At 42.0% G+C, this 26,180-nt stretch overlaps 1 protein-coding gene across 1 annotated transcript in view; it reads right to left on the bottom strand.

Moving 5' to 3' along the window:
* PLCH2 (phospholipase C eta 2) overlaps nt 1-26,180 on the bottom strand; it is an 80,799-nt gene that overhangs the window by 18,887 nt on the left and 35,732 nt on the right. Inside the window, 13 exon segments of the mRNA XM_082776722.1 lie at nt 173-273; nt 1,270-1,362; nt 2,644-2,802; nt 3,574-3,681; nt 3,974-4,145; nt 5,023-5,143; nt 5,290-5,493; nt 6,296-6,389; nt 8,460-8,630; nt 11,911-12,027; nt 12,541-12,561; nt 12,563-12,810; nt 14,304-14,450. Of these exon segments, the coding sequence (XP_082632848.1) occupies nt 173-273; nt 1,270-1,362; nt 2,644-2,802; nt 3,574-3,681; nt 3,974-4,145; nt 5,023-5,143; nt 5,290-5,493; nt 6,296-6,389; nt 8,460-8,630; nt 11,911-12,027; nt 12,541-12,561; nt 12,563-12,810; nt 14,304-14,450 (1,756 nt within the window).

Raw genomic sequence — 26,180 nt, 5'->3', positions numbered from 1 at the left:
AGAGATCATTGAGATAATGTGGCAGACAACGGATATACCCTTATACCAGATTCCTGTCACACAACTACAGACAGCCCTCAACAAATTGGCTTCTAGAGCTGTAGCATGTCTATTTAGTGGGCACATTTATGTAGGCATCTTCTTTTTAGAAACAAAACCACTTGTAACAAACCTGGTGCAATGTACAGAGCCTCTGGCTACATTTCCTTGAGAATCCATGTCGTCTTCATCCTCCTCCAGACTGGTTGCCTTTTTCAATTTGCTTCCTTTTTTCTGTGCCAGAATGAAATAAAACCATTGTTTTAAACTGATATTAATATTCAAGAGAGACTCACCCTTTTCTACAAATGATGTGGAACAATCAACAAGAAAAATAAACTCAAGACATTTAAAACAGTCTGTAATAAAAATTGAGGAGAAAATTTTCTGTGCTCTTTTCTGTGAGGGACTGTTTTGAATAAAGCAATCAAGGAAACTACTAACAAGTTCTATGGTGTTAAAATAGCAACACGAGTTACATGTATGCAGAGGGCTTTGCGGTAGCACACAGAAGCTGTTATGGTACAAACCACTTCCATATTGGTGGTACAAACGAATGTGTCAGTAAATGTGTGTCAGCAAACTTGCTTTTCAAGAAGCAGTGGGTGCAAACTCTAACATGTGAGGTTACATCTGAAGATCAGGAAACACTTTTACTGTGAAAGTGACCGAACACTGGAACAGGCTGCTCAGCGAGGCTGTGGGGTCCTCTTCCTTGTACACATTCAAAAGGTGCCTGGATGTGGTCCCAGGCAGCCTGCTCTAAGCAGCCCTGTTTGAGCAGGGGGGGCAGACAAGATGACCTTGAGAGGTCTCTTCCAACCTCAGTCACATTGTGATTCTGCAAAACCTTCAGCATTTTGAAGGCACTATTGATTTTGAGTATCCATTTATCTGTAGTACTGCAGAATGATATGCATGCACATGAGGATGGCTCAGCCCAACATCTAAGTTTTTTTATTAAGGAAGTGCAGAGCCTCACATAAAAAGTGCAAACCAGTTTTAATGTTTTCAGATTAAATCTTGGATGCTTTATTCTTTGATGTAATTTGAAACTACCTGTTATGCACAACTACAACCAGTTATCCACCCTGTTTCTTCTGTGAGTCTGAAGGCAAGCCTCTGCTGGACAATCCAGCTATGATATTCCTCTCCACCATTGTGAGCAAATATAGAATCTATCCAAGAATGCAATCTTTAGTGTAGACCTAATCTTCTTGAGTGGCTCACCTTGCGTTTAGAAAAGCTGCCCATCAACGTTCGGCTATGCCTTTTATTGGTACTGAAGTCTTCCCCAGATTCTGCATCATCCTCAAGTTTATTCTGAAGTAATCAAACAGAAAGAATAATGCAGTAGACCAAATAAGGTGCTATAGACATCGTATTTAAACACAATCAAAAATAGTTTGTGAAGCAACCCACCCTAAAGCATCAACAGAACTTCACCAGACCAGTGCAGGTTTTTTTTAAACACAAGCTGAGCACAAGACCTTTTATCCCAGCAATAACTGACACCACTTTTGTCAACAGAAACATTCAGAACAGACAGAAACCCCAGAAATACCTAATACCACGCACCATGAAAGTTTATTTTCATCCACGCAAGGTTTGAGTGTCAAGTCTCATACATTCACTGACAGCAGACTGTTTTGTAGCTTAATATTTTAAAAGTCTGGTTTAACAGGACTTAATCCTGCCATGAGATGTGACCTCAATTACATGGTTTTCCGCAAATTCTTCATGGTAAGAAAGAAGCAAAATTCTTGCAAACCCTAAATATGTATATAATTTGTTGGTGCCACTAGACTTTAATACGACCTTACAGTTTCATTGTTTTCCAGTCTAACAGAACACAGATTGCTCTGGCTAACCCAGAAGTCTCAGCATAGTGGCAGAACTTACAGGAATACTGTCTGATATTTCACATAAATCATTAAGCTTAAAAGTACATACAAAACTCAATAGAAACAGAAAGTTTTGGAAAGCTGAGTTTTAGCTCTCTAGTTTTAATCCCCAGTTAGTACACCTGCTTATTGGCAGGCCTCCAATGTTTTTCATTTGTATGCAGCAACCTTCCTAAGCTTTTTGTGGCTTATCACAACTTCTAAACTGACAATGCCTCAAGTTCATGAAGTGTGCTCTGTGGGCTGAGTACATTTTTATAAATAACTGTTAGTATAAAATACAAATATAAATGCATAGAACATAGAGAACTGAGGAAAAAAAAAAGCCCAACTTTCATATTCACTTTTTTATATAATGGGAAACAAACTCTTTCTGTTGAAAAGTCATTTCTTGTGTACATTTCATGCTCTAATTGCTGAGTGGAAAAAAAAAAAAGCTTTGTATATCTGACAGTGACGCTCACCTGGCATCACCATTAATTGAATTAATTCAGCTATGAAATCTGAAGTCTATAATATATAATTTATTCAGTAAGCTGATACAATTTCATGAGTGTCAAAACACATTGATAAACCCAACCTTAGACAGCCTTTGAAAGAACAAATGTTGTTCTGAAATAATAGTACTAAGTGGCTACAGAGACAAGCAAAACAGTAGTCAAGCCTAGGGGGTGAGTGAAGCACAGTAAGACATGTTCACCTTCTTAATATCTGATTTCTGACCAGCCTTTCCCAATGATGGTAGAGTGGTAACTGTAAAGTTGTTTGGATCTTCACAATCACGAATTTTGGATTCTTTTATCAGTGAGTCGAGCTTTTTCTTTGCTATATTCTCCACTCTTTTTCTATTAGTAGATGCCTAGAAACAAAACAGAACTGTTAATCAAAGTATCGACAAAAAAAAAAAAAAAAAGGCTTAATAATTCCAAACAGGACTAATGAAAACTAAAATTTTATTTGAAAGAAAAAAAGAGTGAAGAGAAAAAACTAGCCAAAGGATCTGCCTTAATTGACTACTAGTAACTGCTTCGGAGCACGCTAAACAATCTCTTCATTTACATAATGTGAAGCAGTTACCTGCAGCTCAATATCACACTTCATGCACGATGTGCGAGAATGTGAAGCCCTAATGTAGATGTTAGATCTGAAGTGCAAACAGAGTGTCTGAGGTCATGAGAAAGTAAAACTAATTAATGCAATTCTTAAATGGCTGAAATAAATCAAGACTGTTAGCTTGACTCAGCTACTCAGAGGACGTTTCTGTTATAAGCCAACAGAAATAATTACTGAGATGACTCCCAATCACAGCAAACTCTACAACTGTAGCAGACATAGGATTCTTCTGGATGGAATGGGAAAAGCTTCAGAATCTGGCATAAATACACAGTTGCAGGCACAAAAATATTAAGAGGCAAAAAATTCCCAAACTGAAAGATTATAACTAGAACTGGTGCCGTCTAGTAGGCACTTCTGCCAAATTTGTCCCCAGGAAGGCTTAAAACCTTAAAAAATTGTGATGAAACCCAAAGATTAGACCACATCCACATTCCAGAGAACTCACACAAGGTTTGTTCTCCCTGGGATAGGAAAACTGAACATACATTTACATTCAAGCGATCACCGAACTTACATCTCCATTCATTAGTTTGCAGTCATCATCTATCTCATCAGCACTGTCCTCATCAGAAACTTCACCCTCCTCTGCATCATCACTAATGTTGGCTGGAAGTTTCTTCCCCTAGAGGATGAAATGAATACACAGGCAGGTTAACACACAGCTCATGCTATGACATATTAAAACAAAACAAAAACACATCACCAATGTGAAACAAAAATCAACTCCTACAGAAGTGAAAATCATAATACTCCAAGCAAACGCTAAAATTCTCTGGACTCATCCATGTTCGCTAAAGATCAGGGAGGTGAAAGCTTATCATGACCTCATTTAAATTTGTGTATAAGTGATAACCAAGCAGAGATTGTAATCATCACAAAAAAGGATGGATGGAACAAACTGAGCATGTTTTTACCTTAACCAGTATCTTCCCTTTAAGACTTGCTGGTGAAGGGAGTCTGGTAGAATCATCGCTGTGCACAGAAGACAGATCCAGTTTGTCTCCCAGAATTTCTGTAAGATACTGAGCCATCTTCTTCTGCTGAATTACACTGCAATGGTTCTCAATTGACAAGATAACAGGGTACCTGGCAGAGATATAAGCAAGTATTATCAACCACAAATGTAGCTTTTATAGCATTAAGAGGATAAGGGTTATTACTGTCAGAGCTATTCCCACAAGGGGAATCAGCACCAGTGAAATCCACAGGGGTTATATTTATCAGTGTGGGCAGAGAACTGATACCCCACTACTCACTCCAAACCACACATTTTTGACAGTCACAGGATAATTAAATTTCTGCTATCAGATTTGATGCATTTTTTTCTAGAGCACACTTTTCACTTTCCTACACTACCCAGTCCTAACCTCCACTTCTTGCCAGAGAGGTTCGAGGAAGAGAAGGATATATTTTAGAATGAGAACAAGAGCTACTATACCATGCACTTTAAGTATGAATTACGAGGGATTCATTAATTAAAAACTAATTATGAATAAAGAGAAATCTATCCTGACATCTGGCCCGAATTAGCTCCTCATCTTTCAGCCAGACAATGCCTGCAGGACAAAATTTTCCAAATTGATGGCTATAGTTGACTTCCTAGCTTTGCCTGAAGTTAGCTCCTTAGCTGAATTCGCAGATGACCAACTGCTATGCCTTCAGCCTTATCCTGGCTAAGTGTGACCATGTCATCACTGGAATACACATCCAGAGATATGTGGCTAAGTTGTCATCTATTTGCTAGAAAAATTCAGTCAAAACTTTGCACAGAATGCCCCTGCTCAGCCAGTTTTGTCTTGTTATTTCTTTCTAAAGGCCTTTTCCCCACAGAAAACTCGTAATTCTAGTGCCTGTCTGTCATATGCAGGAACAGGTTAGATTTTCAATCATTTCCTTTACAAGGATGCCTGAGATTACTCCAGCTTAGAGCTTGATTTCAAAAGTTGGCAGACTGTATACATACTCGTTCTTGATAAAGGCATATTTGTTGATAGTTTCAATCACATCTTTGAAGAGAATTTTGGAAGTCAAAGTGTATCCGTGGTGGACAATCGGTTCCCCATCTGGCCCATCCCAGCAGTCAACTACAGAATAGAAACAATGACACCCGTCAGACAAATAACATCTATGGAAGACCATGGGACCTAAGTCTTCTGCAGAAGTCACAGGTGTCCCTTTACAGAAGAAACAAAAGTATGGAGAGTAGTGATGATTCCTCTTTGATCTTTACCTTCTACACAACGACAGCCAGACTGTAGCACCCACGCGTACATGTCCACCCTAGACTGGGACATCAGCTGATCTCCCATGAGGTAGGTATTATGCGAAGAGGTAATAAAATAGTGACTCAAAGGATAACTCATGTCCTGATTCACTTGGTAGTGTTCTGGGTTGAATATGTCCCCTGATGGACTCCGCATGTAATTGGTGAAACCTGTAAATAAACAATACCATAAATAATACAATTTGTCCTTTGTGTTGCTGTAGCCTTCCTAAAACTAGCCTAAAAATGCATACTGACATTTTACCAACATATTCATGAACATGACAAGTAAAATAAGTAAATAAAACCACAGTATTCTATCTGTCACAAAGACCAGCTGTGATTATTGCTTTCAAAAACATTCCAGGTGTTTTGTTCAATTTCCCACTCTGACTTTCCTAAAAACCATGTCTGTATTTAATCCACCCTTCATTTGCATCCCCCTCTTCACTTAAACCTTTAGGTTTACAATTCAAAGGATTATGGTGGGACATTAGGTTGGATAGTGAATAAAAGCCTCCTGACATCTGTGGTCACATCCTGGCATCACTCCTCAGTGAAATGAGTTGAAAGATGTACAGTACTGCACTGCCTAGAGACAGTTTCCAGTGGCCGAACACAGTTTGAGGGAAGGGATCGGACTGCTTCTCTTATTAAAGTCTAAATAAATTCCAAAAACACCTGCAGGAATCATAAAACTCAATTCTATTGTATTTTCCAAATGCACAAATAGAGACACACACAGTTTCAGCCGACCTGTAATGACTCCTACTTCATCGTGATACATACCTCTAAAATCTTCCAATTTCAACTCCACAAATAATAGACAATTAAAAAAAAAACACCATGCACTACTACTCTATACAACATAATAAAATTCTATGACTTTCTATTATCCAAACAAACGTGATATTCTCTTAAGAATTTAAACACTGTTGACCCTCTCCTGCAACAGCTACAGCAGCCAGCTTACCATCAATCCCCAGAGCTCCCTCCTTCTTGTTCTCCGGGCATGGTTCAAACTTGCTGATGATTTCCAAGCACTGTTCTTTAGTCACATTTGTCATCTGTAGAAGTAGCAAAAAGGAGGTGTTAACTAGTAGTCACAGCTTTTCCTAGCTCTTTTCTCTGTATACAGTTCATCAACTGGCCAACTTATCCAGAGTGGCACTACGGATTTCCAGTTACCCAGGGAGATTCTCACTCCCGCCAGTCAGTGTCAGGTCAGATAAGAACTAGACTGCTTTGTGAAAAGTTTCTGTCCTATTGGCAGCTGCCTGATCACATCCAATAAAACAGAGGTCTACTTTGTAGGTCGAATCTGATTAGCATTGTTAGCCACACAGAGCGCTCAAACTGAACACACTTTGTCACATACCAATGGGATTTCTTCTTTTGTAGAATTAATGATTGATTTGCCTTATCAAAATTTGCATTACCAAAATAGTTTCACTTTAAAAGAAAAAAAGAAAACAGCTCATATGTTTATGCAGCGGGCAGAAAAATCAGTTTTAACTAGCAGGGTGAAAGGAAATCAGGACATACTGCTCTCAGAAAGCTGAAGAAAATCTGCTAAATTCAAGGTCTCTTTGCATGCTCAGTTGAAAAAAAGAAAAGGGTACAAAGGGAAAAATGTTTGTAAATGTTAACATTTACAAAAAAAGACAATTTATGATAGCTATATTTTTATCTGTACTTAAAAGTTGAATTATAAACATATTGGAAGATAAGCAGTATAATTTAATATTCCTGCTATTTCTTGATTTGTCATCAAATTATTATCCCTGCTATTACTTGATGTTCCTGTCCTAAGTGATGAAGCAGATCTATTCCATCGGCTGCTTTACACGACACATGAAAATGGTCACCAGAGCCAAGTGGCCACGTTGATGGTTTTGGCAACATGAAATCTTTGCTGGGGGGGGGGGAATCAAACTACAACATGTTTACTACAAGATCAACGCCTTTTCTGGGAGTAATTTAAAACCTAACAAACAAACGTGAAAGAGGAGGAAAAAACAAAACAAAATAAAACTCAACCAACCCTTTATTTGTCCACACATTATAGGCTTGCCAGGTTCAGAAGAAAAAGTTCTGAAACAACAGATTTTTCTGGCACAGCTTCAAACATACAGAATGAACACTTGTTTTCCCTGCATGTACCTCATAAGAAAGGGCAGAGCTAGACAAGGGAGAGAAACCCTAGAGGCATGTGCTGTCCATGTCAGCAATTAGCTGAGCTGATTTGTGTCCTCTGGCTAGTGCTCATTTTCCTCTCACCATGGGGAGGATCGATTGGCCAATGAAACAGAAACACACCCCTCTATCTAAAATCATAACTGCCAGAGAGATGTGGGTTTATCATCTGTTCATTTCTTAGATTACAGATACCACATGCGTTGCCACTTTCTGGCCCTCCAAGTTACCATCTTTGAGAAAAAAAAACAAACTTGTTCTGACCAAGGGCTATTTGGGATAGGAGTAAGTGTGTTGGACTTCCAGGCAGCTTGGTTTACAAAGATTCACACTCCTATCATGATCAGTGCAATGAAGAGAGTCTTTAAGACTCACTCTAGCCATGCAATGTTAAAGCACTAAGAGAGAACCTAATTTGCACTACTACATATCCTCACAACACTTCCCCAGACATAAATAATCCTCTCAGCAGCTCCAGGGAACACAATCTACTACTTTGCAAACTGAGAAAGGGTGACAACGTAGTTCAGTGTCTCATCGCGGACTGTGCCCTAAGATAAAAGCAGAGCCAGAAGCAACATCTTTGCACTGGGACGTTTAACATTGGAGAAAGATAATGATGGGACTGTCCTAAAAGAATACATGATAAATAAAGTAACTGTAGACATTACAGTTCTGGACACAATCAAAGAGCCTACAAGAAGAAAGAAGTAGTGAGGGCAAGAAGATTCGGGAAACAGTCTTCCCAGCCTACAAGGTGAAAACCAAGAGGCATCTAACTGGCTATTTTTAACATTCACGCCCTCCAGAGCGAAGCTGCTAAAATCAGAGTAGCTGCTCACTGTTCACATATATGTTCCCAGCCTTTTAGAAAGGCAAGGCACGCCCGGGGCAGACAGACAGGCACGTAGACTGGAGTGCTTTTCCTGGGTCAGGCCTACCTTCTGCTCATTCTCCAGAAAGCGCCTCAGATCGTCTGCATCCAAGTAGTCCTTGTGGTTGCTGTAGGTGAGCATCAGCAAGTACAAATCACGTCGTGTTGACATCATCTTGTAGAAGGTGCAGAACTCATCAAAGCCCAGCATGCCTTGGTTGTCGTCTGTGTCAGCCTCCTGCATCACACAGCAATACAGCAATGAGATACCCGACTGCCCAGCTGCAGCCTGAGCAAACTTTAAATAAACAAACCCCTGCACAAGGGTAAGCAACACTGAAATTAAATGCAGGTTGTTGCTGCCTGACATGGCTACTCACTGCAGGGTCTGATAGAACAGACCGATTTACAGACTGATGTTTGTCATACAAATGCTTTCCCCTTTGAACTTTTTAAATGTATGAAGTAGTGCATGAGCCAAGAAACCATTTTTACGGCCTTTCTTGTTCCATGGGGCACCCAGAAGGGCTTCTTCTATCTGTAACAATGAAGTAAGACAGGGTACCCTGGGACACAGAAGAGAGCATGCACATATCTGGCAGATTTACCCATTCTTATTTTCTTAGGATCATTAGAACTCATTCATTTTAAAATGAATTTTATATCCAGGATCTGGGAGGATCTCTGTTAAATCCATGGCTGTAAACTAATAATCTGCAAAATTTCCTAAAAGCGTGAAAAAATGAATGGGAAATTCTGCCAGGGGACAAGTATGAAAATGAAAGATGCAACTTTCCCAAGCAGGATACCCAGTACTTGCATATTTGCTGAAAATGCTTTGCCAGCATTCCCGTGTGCTTTCAGTAAATCACCTGTCAGCATATTGCTTTGCTCAGCCTCACTGGAGACAAGTTAAAACACATTTCAGGCCAGAAAATTAGAAGTATATTAAGGCATCTTCTTACTGACCAAATCTTCATATTTTTCACTGAATTTCCTTCATGTACTGCCACACAAGGGCAGGCGGATCAGCTGAGGAAAAGGCTGCCGATAAGCTCTCACAACCATGGACAGCAACGCTGAGCAGCCCTCACAGCACAGTTCCGCCCTGGTTTGCTAACAGCATTTCACAGTTATTTGCCCAAGCACAAAGTACTTCTACAGCCCTGCAATTTATTCTAATGGACCCAGAGAGATTTTAAAACCTTATGCAGCCTCCTCGTTCCCAAAGCACACCCCGCACCTGCCCCCCTCTTTCACCTCGACAGACCTCACGATTTTTTCTCCTCTCCAGTCTCCCACTTCAGCAGTTTCAGAGCCTGTATCAGCTACAAGGCTGAAGCTGCCATTGCTATGGAGGATGTGGCTGGAAGAATAAGGAATCGTGGAGCTCCTTTAGAAAAGAGCCCCAGGTGAAAATATGAAAGCACTCATGAGCAAGAATTAGCTACTAAAATCCACTTTTCCCATTGTAATTATGGCAAGATTTTTTTAACCATTTTTATTTTTAACTAGAAAATTAATATTCAAGGTAACTTTTTTCAGTGCCTATATATAATGTACCCTTTTTTTTTATCTTAAAATACTTGGAGTAGCTATTTCATTAACAGAAAAATTTGATTGTTCAGTTCAAGGCTGCTTAATATTCTGATTCTAAGCTATCAAGTAGCAATTATGTCTTCAGCTGAGACCAGTTGAGTTCAATTATGTACTGCACAGAGACAAAGCAAATCCATTCTTCCTTGCTAATATGTTTTCCAAAGCACTTGATATGAATAATAGTTATCATTGATTACAAGCAGTAAAGCCAGAACACAGCATACAATGAGTGAATGTTTTTATGCAGAAAAGTTTTACCTGCTTTCTTCTATTTGACTAATAGAAAAATTAGTCAAAATTTAGCAAACCTAATGGCTCCTACTGGAAAGAGAGTCGCTGTAATCTACTGATTTTAATGAGTTTTTAATTTACTTTCTTCACTGAGCTACATCCGTAAGTGTAACATTTGATGGTATGAAAGAAAAAAAAGAAAAAAATGAATAAAAAGTAACAGGCAAAAAACCCTTGTTTTTCTTAAGCAGTACATGCACAAATCTCAATGGTTTTTGAGCCTGGAATGTGTCCCAGATCTAATTACTTAAATTCACGTGATCACTAGACTAGCATGACTTCGTAGTAAACACGAAGCAGTGCTCCAACAGTTGCCATTCCATCTGTGAGACTTCAGGCACCTACATGTACATTATGTTTCTTAAGATACATACACACTGTCCATACATTGCATCAGAAAAACTGAAACAGCTGCAGTGTCATCATGTCCCATACTCTTTCGCAGGGTACAGCCTGCACCCTGGAGGTAACAAAGTTGGGCGTGGAAACAACCAGGAGCTAACACATTAGCAAGCACTGCTGCAGAGATCACAATCATTCATCCCAATAGCAAGTAAAAGTGAAGATGTAAACTTTACAGAAACCTTTAATCAGTCTTAGATCAATTGCAAACTGCAGAGGACCTGTACAACCACAATAAATGTTTAAAATAAAAGACAGCTCAGTCTTCAGGCACCTGCAGAGAACAGAATTACCTTTGCTGTGCCACAGCTCTTTGTGTGACCTTAGGCAATTCACTTACTTCTGCTTCAACTTTGTGAACGGGGATTATAACATCTCTCTACCATTCAAATAACTAAACCAAAATTATATATTCAGCTATGTACAATGCCTTAAATAGATTTAGACTGTGACTTCGAAAAAACAACAAAACAATAAACCCAGATGCCATTGACAGATATGATTTGATTCCTTCCAGTTCTACTGAAATCCCAGTATTTAGTTCTCTCTAAAGCAATCTCTCACAGCATGTCCAATACTTTTTTTTTTTTTTTTTTTTTTTTTTTTAATAGAGAGCTGCTGGAAAACTGTGCTAAGATGTTCCTGACTCAGACACAAAATCATCGCAGTTCACTAAGAACTATCGATTCAACTTCTGCTTGGGTCCTTCACGCACCAGACTTTTTGAATTCAAAAGCACACAGAACTTCACAGTTCAGTTGCACAACAAACTGTGTCAAGGCCAGCAGAAAACCAAATGTCAAACAAATAGGTTTTAGCAGTGGAAAAAAACATGACGGACATGGAAGACTGCATACATGGAGTTTCATTAGTACCAGTTACTGGAGGATACTGGATACTTTACTAGAGGGAATATAATCAGAGGAAGCTACGTGACTGAATTTCAGATCAACAAATGCAGCAAAAAGCAACATTTGCACTGTCTTTATGTTATATAACACTACAAAGTACCTGGTATAATGCTTTTTTCTATGAATAACAATTTATTTATGACGTGTTTCTGGAACTTTGTTCAATTTACCAAATGCACGATATAGCATCTCTCAGTAGAGTGGAAACGAACCAGCTGCTGAGGTATTTACAAGCTCTCCTATTAAGGCTTCATGTTAAATCTCCAGGAGCTTAAGCACCGTTCTCTTAGAAAAAAATATCTTTTAATTTCTTACCTTAAACATTTGCTTGACTTTTTGTCGGGGTAGGTTCACATTCAGTTTGTGCATCAGCTGGAGCACTTCGTTAATACTCAGACTGCCATCCCCATTTTTATCTGCTTCATCAAATGTCTGCTTCAACCACATTAAACAGGAGTTAAGGACCATAATGGAATACCAATTTTTTCATGTAAATGAGGCTAGGGATATAAGAAAATTCAAGGTAACACACAAACTAATTCCACTTGTGTTATATCTATAGCAGTTTCCAGATTTGTTGTGCTCATTATTCAACACATGCTATTCACCCACACGAAGAAGAACGTTACACACAACTTTGATTTCTGAGCAAATTGAAACGTTGCATTGTATTTTGTCTTGTACAACCAAATAAAAGGGACAACCTTCCACAGGGAGCAAAAGATGAAGGAATATACCCGTACGTATTCCAGTCCATTCTCGCCCAGTCACCTTTCTCAGTCCATTCTCTTTCCCAGACCACTCCTCTTCAAGCACTTCTGTCTCTGGAAACAGGGACTGCAACAAAAACCACTTGGAAGCTTTGAGTGTAGAGCTTGTTTTTAGTCAAACAAATACTTAAAGGAATCCTTATGCTGCTGATTGTTCCTCACCACTGGGAGATACTCTTTCAAGCAGTATAAAAAGGATATTGGTCTCTGGTCCTCTGGCGTTTTGCGAGGCTGTCTTCATCACTGATTCCTGCCATCAGATATTTTAGACCCGTGATCCAAGTGCGTGCTTCCTCTCCACTGGAAGACACCAGGTCAAGAGATTCCATATGATCTCCATAGTAGATGCTGAAGCAGCAGTTCGGATCAAAACTGCCATCAGCATAGCGTTGAAAGATCTCTGATTGCTTCCCCTCACAAACCTCCTGAATAGAGTCGATGGAAACTAGAATGACAAAAGCGTGTAGCTCATTAGTGACTGTAGGAGAATATCCATGAAGGCTGGCTTACAGTGAGACTGTCCTAGAAATAAATCCCTTTTTGTTTGTCTTGATGCAAGTTATCTCTTTTAATCACACTGCTGAATCACACTGGTGCTTAGCCACGAACATAACAAATGAGCCTACCTTCCAATTCGAACAAAAAGAAAAATCATCTATAACAAAATTAGCCTAGGTAAGATTCAGATTTTACTTGAGCCTGAGAAAACTGAGACATGAAACAATCTGCAATTAATACAACAGGATAATATTTCTAGCTTTCATTTTCTTGTAGATTTCCTTCAGAATGGGCCACAGTCAAAGTCCACCGCGCTGTGAATACCATCCCTGCCCTAATTCGTGCTAAGGGCAGAGAGGATCAGGCATGCCCAGTCCAGGCAAGGTGGTTTTATCTGACAGGCACTTTCCTTCCTCCCTAGGTACAAGGACAAAACAGATGAGAATTCAGTTCCACGCATTCCTCTAAGATCAGAATTTCTACCTCTTTGAGAGGTCAAACAGAGCATAAAAAAGACTGCAGTTGGTCAGAACAGTGATTCATCTTATCAGTAAATTCCAGTTCTACTTTTTGGTTTAATGTAGAGATGTGCAGATGATAAACATTCACAGCCTGTGTATCTAATAATTGCATGAACAATTTATTTCTCTTGTAATGTTCCTGTTCCCAAGCTGAGAGAAGAGAAATTCTAATCATAATAATAATTTTTTTTAAAAAAAGGACAAATTTTGTTTTGCTTTGTTCCATTGTTCTCTGGAGATTATAAGGAACAGACATCTGTTTGCTATGGTATGGCTACTGTGCAGCTGGACAGAATATTATACACAGACAAATGGCTAGAGCTTAAAAGGAAAAACTGACCAGTAGAACAAAGATTGCATTATTGAATGTCTCTATGCCAAAAGTAGGTAACTAGCAGTTGCTAGGGAGAGAACAGTAATAGGCCCTCTCCCCAAACTAATTTTCAGCTGATGTTGCACCCAGACATGCCATCTCCCCTGTACTGCTTCTTTGCCCATGCAGTTTCACACATCTCCTTAAATAGCCTAGTAACTGCAGTCTGAGAGCATTTCTTACTGGGATCACAATGAACCAACACTCACTCACACACAACTTCCAGTACTGTCTCTCATCACCTCTTCCCAAAGTGTACGGCACAAGGAAACCCTAGCTGCACTGCACTGGAAATAAAAATAATGGACAACTTAATGTAAAGAAATAAGTGTGAACAAGCTGTGAACACATGCAGCTTTCTGCTGCTTTTGCACTAGGTCATACTTATGGAATAAGGAAACTAAATCATCAACTGTTAATCATTATGAAATACATTCTTTAAATCCAAGTACACTTCACTTGATCACCTGCACCAAACCTTTCATGCTGGCTTGCTTAAAAGATCTTAGGAGGAATCAGAGGAAAGGCTCCGTGGCTGACACTCACTTTTGGCTTTCTCATTCTTTCGAGACGGTCTCCAGCGAATACATGACTTGTGCTCATCCAGGTAATAGAAGCGGACCAGTCCCTTGGAACCGCCACGGAGCTTGATCATTTGGGTGCCAGCTTGCATGGAACTCATACATCTTTCCACTGAAAAGAAAATAAAGTGATATCAGTCAGTCAGATTTTGTTTCCCTTAAAATCACCTTTACAGGAAAGAAAAAAACAACAAGCTGCTCAATTACCAATTCAAGTCAACGGGTAAGCTTTCCTGTACTGTCTGCTGTAAGAGGTTATGTGATGTGATCACAAAATCAAACAGACTCTTGGCATCTGTGAACTACTCTGTAAACGTGAAAGTTTCCATTCTCATATTAATAGGTATGAAGTCCTAGGTCAGAAGTGGCACAAGGTACATATCCTTCCATTCCCATTCCAAGTGCTCAATTTGAGCTGCTGCAATATGTAAAAGTCTTGCTGGACACAATTAATAACAGAACTATAATAACAGAACTATACAGATCATAAATCCCTACAATTTATCCTGACAGAAGGAAAAAAAGCCCCATTTCACATGTATTGTTAGAAAGATGTTCTCACCTCTGTCACTTATTTATGGTTCAGTAGCATTATTGTCCTTTTGTAGTTTTGGGGAGTTGGTGTGCATGTGGGGAGGTGTGGGAGTACTTCAGCATGTGAAAATAAGGAGAAGTTAGAGGGATTGAGTCACTTGAGTATTTTTATACACAGAGCAGCTTTGTCAAAAGATGCATGACCAAGGTCCGGTACACACAGAGACACAGAAAAATCAAAACCCAACCAAACAACAGAAAGCCCCCAACCAACCCAAAACACCCCAGACAACCAGACACTGTCACGCAGCAGTGGCATAGTCAAGAGTCAGCTCAAGGCGTTTTCTGTCTACACACAGGACTTTGCATTCCTAAAGCCTTGTGAGCAGGCCTTTTCTCTCCTTTAAACCAACCATCTCAGTATTAGTGCCAGAACTTTTACTCATCTGCTTGCTCTCACTGACTCAAGACTCACTAAAGTTCAGGACTCTCTAATATTCTTTTAATTGGCAAAAAAAATAAAATGAAAGTATCATAGTAATCTCACAATATCTTTGAAAGAACACATATCCGTATAATTCTGCCAGCAATGGTTGGCACAGTGTTTTTGCTGCATACCAGTGGGAATAAAAGACTGAGCCCGTCACGAAAATGCACAGCCCCTACAGAAGGAGACGTTAACGAGAGAAACGATCCTGTAAATCCTGCTGGAATTGAAGTCTTAATTGGAAGTCAGCCTGTCAGCTCTCCATCGCTCCTGACCTGGAGTCCCTCAGCCATCTGGATTGAGGAAACGCCGCAGCGCTGTTTCTGCATCTCTGAGCCCCTGCAGAAGTTCCCATTAGTTTCTAAGCTGTCTATGCCTGCAGCTCTCTTGTTGAGAAAATATTTGGTGACAAGTGGGACAAGAAGTGCTCCCAGCTCAACAGGTGTTCCTGACTGAGGCCACTGCAGATGGCCTCACCAGGCACGAGTGTTACAGGAAGGCTTTTATTAAAATCCATCTACTGGAACAGGAAAAATAGTATTTCTCTAGCCATTTCCAGCTAGCTGTACTGCTTTTATTAACTTTAGAGAAGAAAGGCTGCTAGGAAACAAAAAGTGACCTTTCTCAGACAGTTGTGAAGCTTAAGGACATTGCAACTACACGCCAGTATATATAAAAATAACCTTACAAGACTTCAGTGGCCTACTGTGGAAGAAGACAACAGGAATACTTCCAAAAGCTTGCTTCAAAGATGGAAGACAAGACAAATATTGCATGAAAAAACAGAGTGAAGAGTTGTACAAATTCTCCAACTAAGACCAGAGGGCAAACCTGTCTTCCTGGGTACAGAGAGAGAGGGAGAAGATGGAAAATTTCAAAAGTCCACACAAGCCAAAGTGTACAACACTGCAGCTACATTTCCAGAGAAATTAAAAGAAAACAATAACGGAAACATAACTGAGAGGTTCTTGATGACCGAATAGCACCCTGGCAAAGACTTAAATGCTGTGAAATAACTTGGGACCAGGGCTTTGTCTCGAGTTCTTATTTTCCTCCCCACCAGCTCTAGACCAAGTTGTCACTAAACAAGATTTAAGCATAAAATCCTTCCAGATGATAGTGTCTTGAGCAATTAAGTGGCAGGCGCTCAGCCTGCATCTTACCAAGATGGCCTATTTTCCATCGAGGAGAAGCGACGATACTGCCGCCAACCCAGAAAAATTCTTCAGCCAGGCGGGCAACTGAAAACTTATTTTGAAGCAAGGGACTTTTTGGAGCATCCATTTCCGAGACAAAAGGCAGCTTCAGAAGTGAACACAAGCACCACAGGCCTTAGCAGAGATTAAGGTTCAGTAGTTGCAAATTTTTCAGTGTAATGGTATAGGAATAGTGTTAGGAAAAATCATTACAGGATAATTTGTGATTTCCAAAATCCAGTGGTATTGTTCAGGCTGTTACAGAGCAGTTTCACAATACATTCAAGCCTCCTAGTTCAGGTACAGACTATTAAAATACCAGCAAAATCCTTTCTTTCGGGGTGACGTGCCCATGTGTCTAGCTTGGAAGATGGGCTCAGTTTCAGTTCAGCATTTTAAAGACAACCCAGGCTGGACTCAGGCCCCTGAGGCAAGCTGGCATGCAGACGAACCCACTTCTGGACAGAAAGGCCTCCTGATGACGTTCTTTTCCTGTGCTACATTACCAGGTGCTGAGCAGCCACCGAGCCACCAAACCTGCTCACAGTTGTTGCCTTCTCCATGCTGCTTCCTCCTGGCAGCAGCGGCTCCGCAGCGGGCCGGATCCCTCTCCGACATCTGATGACTGACGGATTTGCAAGTCCCACTCCTGCTGGTGGCTTTACTTGCTCTTCAGAAACAACCAGCAATATCCATCGCAGTAAATAAGTGCAAAGTTAATAGCACAATCCGTCCCCTCCCTGCCCTCCCAAGCCACCCTTGCATTGCGCTGTGAATGTGTCGAGGTGCTTAAGCTCTTCGGTCTCTCTCTTCCCAGTTCTGAAACAAAATTATCACCTCCTCTTCTCATCCAGCTCTTTGAAATATCACTGTACAAATCTTCACCTTTCCTCAGAAGGTTATCCTCAATATTTTAATGGGCATGCCTGATAAAAGAAGGAACACTTCTCTCCAGGCAGGAAAAACTAGACGTGCTGGAAACAAAGCAACATGTTTGCTTGAAATCCTAAATCCACCGTATGCACTAATCCTAAAGCCGTGTTCTGCCCTATCCAGTCAAGGGATTTAGGTGACACATGTTACAGCTGTAGAAAAATAAGAAGGTTAAAAAAAATTGTGTTTTTTTTTTTTTTTTTTTTTCCTTTCCTTAGTTAGCATCATCTTTCCATCTCACAATCTGTGTAGAAATGTCTCTGCAAACTGAGACAACGCCATAGAGGATGCTCTCCTAGGACCCAAGGCAGGCAGCTAACCTGTACAGAACAACTGCTGCTCACAGAAACCAGGAACACAATGCTTGAAAACTGGCAGAGAGAAAAGCAGGTAAGTATTAATTTTTAAAAAGCACTAAGTCACTATCTCATTCCCTTTGAAACACATCCAATACACTCCAGATACAGAAATCTGTCATTTACGTTATCACAACCTCTTAATCTGCATTAAGTACAATATACAATTGCTCTTGCCATCTGTGATCTGTACAAGGAGCCCAACATGCTTCTAGCTCAACAAGCTGAACACAAATTGCCCGTTTAAAACATACTCATTAAATGCTTCCCACTCCTCCTTTCGCAGTGTGAGAAAGCTGTACCGCAGTTAATTGTGGAGATGCCTGACTCCCAAGTACACAATGTTTATTTCACTGCCTGTGTCCAGCAATCAGATGTTAGGCTGGCCACAGAGCTCGGCCACAGATTTATCCTGAAGAAAAAACAAAGTGGGTCTGGGCTAAGGATCAGAGGCAGCAATACGCCTGTGTACCCCCCTGTTGCTTTCAGCTTTGTTCCAACGCTGGGGAAATAGCCTTCCATTCCCCTAATGTCTCACTCAAGAGGAGTTTGGTGAGACAACAGCAAGCCCATCACCCTCCTGCCATCGGAGGAGGAGTGCCTTCTGTGCAGTGCTGAGCTGTGTATAAATGTGGGGCTGCAAACTGCTACGCTACAGGCACGAGCCCCTACAGATCCCAGCCCTCTGGGGCAGGAAGCCAGGTCTAGCACGGGCCAGAACGAGACCTGACAAAGGTCAGCTTAACTACCTGCAGATACAACTCAACGCTGATGGTCTCAGTTACAAGGAGACAGAGTTAAGGCAACCTTCTGCGATAAACCAGTAGTACTGTGCTTGTTTAGCTCCTTTTTTTTCCCGTTGCAGCCTGATCAGAAAGCTTGCTTGCAGCCTTCCAGGTTACACACACAACAAAATGTCAGCAGCTGGCACTGAAGTTAAAGGCAGATTTGCAATCTGAGGCCTACCAAGAGAAGGTTAATGTAAATCCTTTCAGCTGACACGATCAACTCATCCTTCAGGCCTGCTAAGATGATCACAAACAGAGAAAAATGAAATGTTCTAACAAGCCCTTCTATGTACTGATTGTGGCTGGATATTGGTAACTGCGGGGGAAAGGAACAGGAAATAACAAAGGGTTAAACGTGACTTAACCCCTCTCCCAGCTCCTAAGCTACTGAGCTGAGCACTTAGGATATAAGCCTATTGAAACGGGTTTCTATTCTTGCCTCACTTGACATCCCAAGAAAAGTCTCACTCACCTGACAAAATGTGCAGATGAAAGACGTTTCTCCATGGCACTTTAAAAACTTATTATTCTCCAAATGTACCAAAGGGTGTTCATGGCACAAAAAGATTTGAAGACCGACAGTGTTTGAGCCTGCAGGCTGCCCTGTGGCTTAGCTAAAAGGGGAGTTCAGGAGACCTGGAGAACAATGCTGCAATGACAAAGGCCTTGTCAAAGAACTTATTCACGTTAACAGTGGCAGAAGAGCCAGGCTCCACCACACAGACACAGCACCTTGCCAAAAATATGGTTTGGGAGAGGGAAGCGAGTAAAATGAAGGTCCTCACCAAGCAATGGGTTTATGATTAATGCAATCTACCAGGACGAGTGGATTCACTTCCAACATGCATGGTTTACTGCTGAGGAAAGGGAAACATCTTAAAAAGACTAAAAATTGCAGTGGAGGAAAAGTCAATACCTAGTCCAGCCTCTGCTCTCTCTAGTGCCTTCTACACATCAGGATTCAAGCATGAGGCACCGAAAGAGAGGCAACATGAGAGGTAAATTCAGCTGAGTGCAGCCGCAAGTACATCAGGTACCAGCGTGCAGAGCCAACTCCTCTCCTTCGGCTGGCTACGGAGGTTCGCACAAAAGATACCTCAGGTGCACGTAATAAATTGGTTTTTAATGGTCGGTAGATTGACTGCCAGACCATTGATCATTGCAGCCTGGTGCTGTAACTGCCCAGCAAATCCGCCCGGATTAGGCTTGTCACTTCACAGCTCTGCACTCCGCCTGGCCTTGCACAGGCATGCTTCACACTACAGACCCACTTCACCAGATTACCAACCTGACCTCATCACCAGGGCTGACTCTAAAGTACTTAGAGACACATTGGCAGCAATTAGTGACACAGATACGGACCCTAATACAGGCATTGCTATTTCCCATCCAGGGAAATCATCCTCCTAATGGCTGCAGAGTAACAAGAAAACGATTGCAAACCCACAGCAGAAGTACTAAAATTAAAGGGGGAAACAACAGCTCCTGATGCCATCTGGTGCAGTGCCATTTATCTGTGTGCTCTCTCCCCACTTCCTTCTCTCCTCACCTTTGTACTTCCTGCAAACACCGGGCAAAAAGCCTGGAAAACCTGCAGCAATCACAGAACCGCTGCACCTTGGGTACCTCTGCCTGAGGTCTTCATCTTCATTGTGGTATGCCTGCTCCTGGCACTGAAGCACCACGTGCTGAGATGCTTCAGAAGGCAGACAACAAAAGCAAACATCTGGTCGAGAGGCGCATCACTCAGCACAGCCTAGACCAACACCCGAGGTACGGCACAGCTCCGAGCCCAACACACCCCAAGAGGGGCCACAGACACCGGGTGAAGACCACTCGCCTCCCAGCACGAGGGATGCAGCGAGTACATGCTGCCAGCGCACAGACAACATCTGTCATCATTTCTATTTTCATCAGGCAACTAAACCCCACATTGGCCGCATTAAGAATTCCCCAAACAATCCCTTTGGGCTGGCGCTGCTGACTTCCAAGGCTGGAAAACCGGGATGGGTGCGGGGTCAGAACCACGCTCCCCGGGGTCGCTCAGAGCAGCAGCAGCCCCACCACGACCCCGAGCGAGGTGGGCGGCTGGCTCCTCGCCTCCCCGGGAAGTGCTCCACTGACCTTTGGCATGGGCACGGGGCCACAGCAGCCGGCCGAGGCCATCTGGGCAGCCCACTAAGCGCAGTAAATCCACCGCTGGGATTAAAGCCGCGCGGCAGCAGGTGGAAGCACGGTTGTTTACTGCCTTCTGCTTCCCACCCTGCGTGCTTCAAAGCGCAGCGTTTCGGCACGGGCTCTGAACAGAGCCAAGCTATTAGGTGTTACCTAAATGCTGCGCTGTTCAGCTGTGCGAGGCCATGGATCCCGAGGGGCCAGCCCCGACACAGCTGCCTTGGCTCACCAACCACGGACACGGACACGTCCAGAGCCTCCCAATGCTCCCTGGAAATCTGCATTATTAAAATGAACTGATCCGCAAATCTCTTACTTTATTTGTGTGAGTAAGCGTTTGTTAGCGGCACCCGCACCCATGTAATCACAGCAGCCAGCCCGTCTCCCTCCATGGTGTTCAGTTCCCTTGAGCTCATGGGAAAAATTTGATTTTTTTTTTCCTTGCAAAGCTGTACTGATGACATTTTGTACATCTGTAGATCAAATGTCAGTGTAAAATAAAGATTTGAAGTTTCTTCTGGAGATAGACTTGATGTTGCTCTAAAGTCATTGCTTCCAACCTCTGGCTTGTACAAGAAAATACCCCCCCCCACACTGACAGAAGTAAGAGCTTAAACTCTTTCCATTTAAAGATCTTTCAGCACTTTACCATCTGTTCAGTGCCATGGGTCATAAACACTGAAAGGGAGATTAAGGCAGGTTGGCAGGGAAGATACCCATCGGTATTACTGAGCACCTTCTAAGAAAATACTTTTAAGAATCCAGAACTCAAAGGGTGGTGCAGGGAAACCAGACAGACTGAGAGGCATTAAGAAAGGACATCTGCTACTGAGATGGATCATCACAAGGAGTTCATTCTAAATCCCAAACTTCTCCCAAACCAGTCAGAGTGGCCAGCTTCCTCTGCAGCCCCTTGGTCAGCCCATCCGTTGCTGAAAGCAAGCTATCCGGATCGTCAGTGTAAAAATGAGAAAGCAGATGGCTTGTATTTAAACGACCTGGGAGCCCAGAAGTCCTGTGCCCTGGAAGTTCAGTACAGGAACGTATCAGCCTCCCAGCCCTGTGGCTTCTTACTGGGAATCAGGATGATCAGGCATGGCCCTTCCCTATCACAGGGGCCATGGCAGAGCTCCAGCCTCTGCCGACAGGCACAACGAGCAAGAATTATTTATCTAACGTTTCAGTATCACACTAACTTAAAGAAAATGAGATTTAGCTCAGAGCCATGTTTTGGCTTTCAACTTTGTTAACAAGGAAACACTTTCATAGGGACTTAAATGGTTTTGGACATTTTCCTTAGACTAGCAGGAGTAGTGGGGAGGTGACAGAATCCTTTTCGTTAACTACCAGCTATTCTCAGAAAATAAAGCTTTTTTTTTTTTTCTTGTTCCTGCCTTGTAAGAAAACACCAAGCTCATGTTCAAGCCCCTTGTTAACATTTTAATGGCTGATTGCTCATTAAACTGAAACGAATGGGTAAAGCAATCACTATGTTACCCGAATGTACACCACAGTCCACAACACGCAGTCGGCCTCTCTTCTGAACACGAGCATGAAGTGCTCTGAGCCATGAAGACAGAAACCTGATTTCAGAGATGGAGGGCACTGACATTTCCAGTGGTGCCTGTTACTCCAGTGCGGGCTGCGCAGGGTGGAGGTTAACAGTCCTCTGGAGGCTGAAATAAGGCAAATGCACTTTCATGTGAGATCCCTGCCTCAAGTTCCACTCCAATTACTTTGGAGTTGTGTTTTTTTCTTTTTTCTTTTTTTTTCTTTTTTTTTTTTTTTTTGGGGGGGGGGTGAGAGGAGATTGGTTTGATTTCATTTTTTGTCGTAAACATTTTTAACATTTGTGACTATTATTGAGAAAGCATGTTCACTCATCGGCTTCTCACCTTCCTTTCAAAAATACATCACTCTACAGAACCTAGCATCTGCACATCTCAGAAGCTAATTGCAAGTCTTTCTGCAGGCTTGGAAGATGATCATAATTATGTTCTGTCTTTATGCAGGAACCACCCGCTGAAATTCCCAAGGGGGAAGCTGAAAAGCAGTGCCCAGGGAGCATCCGCACAGGGCTGGCAAGCTGAGGGCCACCTGAAGGCTGCAGGTCAGCAATGCTGCTTATTGCCCAATATTTTTTAGTCTTGGACTCAGTAGATAGGGTAAAGATACAGGAAGTAATTGCTTCTGGGCTTTTACAGAAAAGGTTATTCCTATTTTTAGCTGTGGTCTCACTATCCCCTCCCTCCTGACCCAAAGCAGCCTGCCAGCCTCGCTCCCCCAGGGCGCAGAACCAGGAGGCGAGCAGGCATTGCAAGGCTGGAAAGAGCTGGCCTGCAGGCTCACCTCTGAAAGCGAGCTCCTGGGAAAACGTTTTACAGGGATCCACATTTAATGATGCTTCTGAACTTTGCTGTGTACAGGGCTGGCCCACCCGCCCTCTGTGCCTGGCCACATCATGCCAGAGAGCTGAGTTGTGCTCTGCCACCCCTGCTAGCTGAGCTAGGTTCACGTTCACCTCCTGAAGTCCTGAAAGGAACTGGCATGTGCATCAAGCCGTAGCAACACCTTCCTCCCATATGCCTTGCCGTAGACAGAAGCTGCTTTTGATTTATACCAAGGACAACGCAATTCCTCAACTGAGAATTCCCAATTAACACACCTAGAATTAGACAAGGACTCACGGCTAAAATGTTCCTTGTTAGAAGTGTCTTAAGAGCGAGACATTCATCATTTCCTATGCTAAAGGCCCCCATTAATTGGATAAATGTCTCTCTACGTGAAAAGTATGGCAAATCACTGAGCTTTCAGAAAGAAACCCTATTTTCTACTTCCCAGTGTTTCACACTTTTAGACTCATGTTAGTTACTTGATGTTATTTCTTCAGTAACAAACGGGTAGGACTGCATAAGGAAAGCCAAAGGCACATTCCAGCAAATTTTAAATCTCTATTGCAAAGCACGACTTTGTCGTCATTTCTGCTTGTGAGAAGTGGGCTTGATCAGCTCTTCCACTGACGCGAGTCAAGAACTAAGCTTCAGATACATGTTTCAATTGCTTTTTACAAGTGCAATTGACTGCACAAGGTGCGAGTCAGTAAGAAATCAGGCTTGAAGTGTTTTCTAAATAAAAAAATAAGCCTTTTTAACCTAATTAGTTCACTGATCCTTCCTTTACATAACAAATATACAATGTGCACTGTTCCTCTCACTCCACTGCACTCACGCACGTGGAACAAAGAAGGCTGAATGTATCAGCTTCTTCAGCTGAGTTCTGGCCACATTTTCATCTTCCAGACCTAATTATATTTAACCTAAACCTCTTGCTAAATCAATGAAAGAAAAGCTGCTCCTCTCCCTCATAAATAGGAACATCAACAGACAATGAGTGCACTGAGGCCGTCCCAGGGCGATGCAATACGGTCACCCACCAACACATAAGCTAATTTTAAATTTTAAAATGATGTGGATCCTGTCACTTTCATAAGGTCGCCCTGATGTCAAGCAGATGATCTGAAGGCAGAACGCTTCTGTTTTCCAGGTGAAAGACATCAGATCTCAGCTCCAGATCTAACTAAGGCAATGGGAAGAGATGTTTCGTAACCAAATGCCAGCTCACCACAAACACAGGCCTCCTCATACGGGGAAGTGGAGACCACTTTCACCCCAAGGACAGCAACCACGCTACATCACCACCGCTTCACACCAAGTGAGAGGGGAACTGCACTTCCTCTTGAGACCACAAGTGGCAGGAAGGTGGCCACCCTTCAAAAAGTAACTCTATTAAAGGTTCTGCCTGCAGCTTCAGCTCCTGGAAGCTCTGTTCTTCTAAGCCACACCATTTCTTTGAAGCGTGCTTCCAGCACCCAGCTTACAACGACACCACCTGGCAGCAGCACAGCATTGGTGAGGATCCTTAAGCAAACATTACAAAAGGAAAGCAAACTTGAGTGAGTGTGTCCTCCAGCAGATCCAGCAGGATACTCAGGAGCATGTCGCGATGTACTCTACTAGCTGGAAACACCGGGAGGCAGTTCCTGCTCGGCTTTCCCCAGCTGTGCAGGTGTTGGAAGAACAGCACCCAGCACACACGGAGCAGGTTTTCTCAACACACCGGAGCCACAGTGCTTGTTGTGTAACTATCACAAAACCACATGCTTAATAGGCATAAAATACAAAATACGCACAGACAAGCAAGTAGACACTTGATTAAATTAAAATATACCGCAGTTAAGGGTTTTGCCAATATTTGCCTAAATAAATCAACTAGAAGATAAAGCTTGTCATAAATAAAAGCAGGGTTTTAGAGAATTGGTCTTGAATTGTTGCAAATTTCTTCAGAAGCCAGAGGTTTGGCCTCCAAGTTCCAGCTGCAGATAACTTCTGCAGCAGAGTTATGAGAGCCTGAGGCAGATCACAGAGGGGACTGGAGGACTGAATTCATCCCCGGTATAACTCCACCGGGGACAACGTCAATCCAAATTGATATTATGCACTCATTTGCTGGGTGCAAAGAAGCCATCTAATTAGAAGCAAATCACATATTAAACACAATACAGCTGACTCGCAATAATACCGGAGTCTCTTTTCTCTCTTCTAATGTGGGTAGCAGAAGGTCTATGGTTAAAAATAGAAAGCCTTTCTTTATGGTGACAGCTAGCTACTTCAGCAAGCAGAAAAGGGACATAAATATACCTGGTGCCTCTTTGCACTCATGCAGGAAGCAGCAGCCATTGGAAATACATGTATTATTTAAGGTTTGGAGGTAACAGGAGGCAAAGGTATGGTACAGCAAAAGGCTGCCTTAAGAAACTGCTACGTATTTGTTTTAAGGGTTTAAGTTTGAATTACAAAACAAGCGTCCAAAAAAGCTCTCTTAACTCTATTTTTCTCCATAGTGTAACTCGCTCTAGAGGTGGTTTAAGGTAATATTAAGGTGGTTAAAATAACATTTCTCCTTACCTTTATCTGGGCTGAGGCATTTAATGGTGCTTGCATCATCCATATTCCAGTGAGAGAATCAAGTGAACAAAATACCAGAGGAAGCAGCAAAGACCATATGTACATCACTTATATTTCCAAAGCCTTTTTTAAATCATAAAAAATTACGTTGCAGGTTGGTCTTTAATGCAACATCAGAAAGTTCCTAAGGATGCTGGCTGCTTCTGGTCTGAGCAAGCTCATTTTTTATTCCCTGTATAGTAGTGTATCAGGAGCTGCTGACAGGTAGAAACCAGCACAGGAGCTAAATGAATGTTACCAGCCTTTCACTGCAACTCAAGTGTTCAGCCACCTGGGATAATCTTTTATTAACTCTTTGCTTCCCCACTCTCAGATAAGATACATGCACCTATTTTGTTTCACTCCAAGA

This window comes from Aythya marila (assembly GCF_965140915.1).
Source record: "Aythya marila genome assembly, chromosome: 21".
Classification (NCBI taxonomy): domain Eukaryota; kingdom Metazoa; phylum Chordata; class Aves; order Anseriformes; family Anatidae; genus Aythya; species Aythya marila.
Note: the sequence above shows the minus strand (reverse complement) of the source record. Positions and strands in the feature narration are given on the sequence as shown.